Genomic DNA, 3282 nt, shown 5'->3' on the forward strand with positions numbered 1-3282 from the left:
TTAAACAAAATTTTATTGAAGTTTTTATCATATATGATTACGTAGCTATTGGTTTTCAAATTACGTAAATATTTTTCGTGTTTACATATTTAATTATTTCTTTATTAGAATAGGTCGGGAAAGCATATACAACAAGGTCTTGTGGATGTAAATCAATGAGGGCCTAGTCTATGGTTTTACACGTGCACGTGTTTACTGTGAAACGTGTTCGTGTTTATTGTATATATATTGTTAAAATTCCCCTTTTATCTTTGTCTCTTCAGTAACAACTCCAATGTGAAGGCAGTTCCGTCATGGTCAACCTTTTCTTTAATCACAGTCTTGTAAATCATATATATATATATATACCTAGCTGCTTGCTCAGGAGCAGGAAACATTTCAATTGAGAAATAATTTATATTATTAATTTTGTTACATAAAATCACATTAGTTTCTTTGTTATTTCAGAATGGGAAGGACTCCATTCTGCACTGCAGAGGGTTTGAAGAAAGGACCCTGGACAGCTGAAGAAGATCAGAAGCTCATAGCTTACATACAAAAACATGGCGAAGGAGGCTGGCGTTCCCTGCCCGAAAAAGCTGGTTAGGTCTTCTCTTTTTTTTTTAATTTCATGGCTTAAGTTTTGGCATCAAGTCTTTATTTTATGGAAACTGATCATGTTCTTTGTTCCAGGTCTTCAGAGATGTGGGAAGAGCTGTAGGCTGAGGTGGGCAAATTATCTTAGACCTGGTATTAAGAGAGGAGACTTCACCTCCGAGGACGATCAAACCATCATTGAACTTCATGCTGCACTAGGCAACAGGTTATCCAAAAGCTTTCTAATGACAACACAAAGTATTATATTCTTGTTGTACATGGACCTAAAACTGGAGATATAATGTTATTAAATGAATTCATTATTTTAACCATAGCTTTCTCTATAATATTATATATATGTACGTGTGTATGTATAATTTCTTTACTTTGTCGTGCTTAATTAGTCTCCAACAAATTAAAAAAAAAAAAACCAAGAGAGAGAAGATAGAGGAGCTAGAAAATGGATTGTTAAAAATGATGAGATGCAGTCAAGCAGATTTTTGACTTTTTGTTTTGTACTTTTGTTTTTTCCACCTGTCAAGCATGCATGAGCATGACTGAAGACTGAGATCCTCGAGAGTACTCCTGAATCAGCACTGAGCATGCGCTTTTTGTCCTTTAAGAGATTAATTATGGCTTATAGAAATTTAGTAGTAAACTGTTGCTCTTATGGGTTCTTGTCATCAATCTCACATATGCATGTATCTTTTTCCTCAAGGTGGGCAGCAATAGCCAGGCACTTACCAAAGAGGACAGATAATGAGATTAAGAACTATTGGAACGCTCATTTAAAGAAACGCTTAGCAACTATGAGTATAGATCCGGTGACTCAAAAGCCTGTTGGCACCACACCTGGCTCATCCAGCAGAAATTCCAGCACCATGGGCAATGCGGAGCCGCCCATGGTTCATACTGAAAGTGCAACAAAGCAAGAATCTGAACCAACGCTGCAACAGCCGACGTCAAGGTCTACCTCAGCTTCAGCTCTGCTACTCAATAAGTTAGCCTCCAGGGTCACGACATTGCAATGTGTTGATCCCCTAAGAGCTTGTCAAATTATGCAATCAATGTCATCTAAGGGCACTGGCGATGGTGGTGCTACTGCCAACAATGAAAGTGCTATTTGCCGCCCTACATCAAATTGTCAGGGAAATAATATATCAACAGCACTAGACACATCAGCTTGGCTAGATATTGCTGAAACGCTCACAACACCTTTAAATTGCCTAGATTTGTTGGAGACACTTCCTCCAGAGTTAGCAGAATGTAACGCCAGTGATGATGGTGGTGTTAGTGTTGATAATTATAGAATCGAAGATCCTGTATCTGATGCATTGAGCATTCTAGATAAAAATGCATCAGCACCTGCAAGCTCTTTTTCGAGTACTTCGGACCGAGTTTTAAACAACATGGCTTCCAAACTCGCCTCGTTGCCTTGCGTTGATGAAATTCACGATTGGCAGCACAACCTTCCAGGACCAATTCAAGGCGACAGTGATACTACAACCACCGGAGATGTTGCAATTTTGGACGACATAAGTATTGATGATACGACCTATGATATGGTAGGATCTCCAATATTTTATAACTTAAACTATTTAGAAAATGAACCAGAGCCATCAGACCCTTTTTATATTCCTTGAATAATATTTTGAATGCGCAGAAAAATTTTTGTCCATGCAGAAGGGACGCGAGCTGACCCTGTGTATCTAAATCCTGTATGAAGCGAAATATAAACTATTTGCAGAACTTTAATATGAAAGAGCATTTGACTCCATAGACAACAATTTTATTTACAACTTCAATTTTTTCCATAACACAAAGGGTTTGCAGACGTAGACGACCTTTATCCATCTTTACAATGATTTAATTTTGTTTATACTTTATCCATCTTTACAATGATTTAATTTTGTTTATTATCCATCTTTACAATGATTTAATTTTGTTTATACTTTCTCTGGGTGTGATTAAAGATGGAATTAATTGCGAGTATCTGGTGCCCTAGTCCGCATCTAAATTTAGGATTCTTCTGCTGCTCTTCTTGTTAGAAAATTAGAATAAAAAAAGAAGAGAAAGGCTTTAGTCGTGCTGTAACACACTTTTTTTACAGAATTGTTGCCTACTATGAGAATTTACAAATAAAGATACAACAAGTCTATTACAAAATGCTTTTTTGAATGGATTCTGATTTGGAAGGACTTTCTTTTAATAGACAATGAGAAGTTGTGTTTATTGTTTTTCAACAAATGTGTCTTGTTAACTTTCATTAGATCTGTCTGTATTGTTATTTACAAATGTGTATGTTATATTTTAACATACGTATCTATTGAACAACTTTCAATAATTGTATTTGTTGTAAATACTTATCTTATTTTAAGAGTTATATTTAATCTTAAATAATAATATCTAAATGATTATCTTCCAATAAATATTACAAACTATCTAACAATCCCCCACTAGTTTGTAATATTAATAATACTATGCATAATGGAAAGTATCTTGCAGATTTAAACTTTCTATTAGTGTAGACACTTTAAAGTCAAGACAAAGTTATTGGTATCATAAGGATTGAACCACAACTCTTTATGTCATAACCGAAAATACCACACACATAGCATTATTTAATCACTTTAAGATTCTGCCAACTACTTTTAGCACTTATACGGCCTTGTGCTAATCTTGGTTTCATGAATATTTACAAAAATA

General features: G+C 35.1%; 1 protein-coding gene across 1 annotated transcript; it reads left to right on the forward strand.

Moving 5' to 3' along the window:
- LOC18604738 (transcription factor MYB76) lies at positions 449 to 2219 on the forward strand. Its single transcript, XM_018117071.1, has 3 exons — positions 449 to 581; positions 673 to 802; positions 1295 to 2219. Exons 1-3 carry the CDS (start codon positions 449 to 451, stop codon positions 2217 to 2219), a joined length of 1188 nt encoding a protein of 395 aa, XP_017972560.1.

Source organism: Theobroma cacao, chromosome 3 (genome assembly GCF_000208745.1).
Source record: "Theobroma cacao cultivar B97-61/B2 chromosome 3, Criollo_cocoa_genome_V2, whole genome shotgun sequence".
Classification (NCBI taxonomy): Eukaryota; Viridiplantae; Streptophyta; class Magnoliopsida; order Malvales; family Malvaceae; genus Theobroma; species Theobroma cacao.

Bases quoted from the DNA above. Each gene is read 5' to 3' on its own strand.
- LOC18604738 (XM_018117071.1), top strand. From the start codon at position 449: ATGGGAAGGACTCCATTCTGCACTGCAGAGGGTTTGAAGAAAGGACCC. The intron at 582-672 runs GTTAGGTCTTCT...TCTTTGTTCCAG, and splicing joins TTCCCTGCCCGAAAAAGCTG to GTCTTCAGAGATGTGGGAAG. The intron at 803-1,294 runs GTTATCCAAAAG...TTTTTCCTCAAG, and splicing joins CATGCTGCACTAGGCAACAG to GTGGGCAGCAATAGCCAGGC.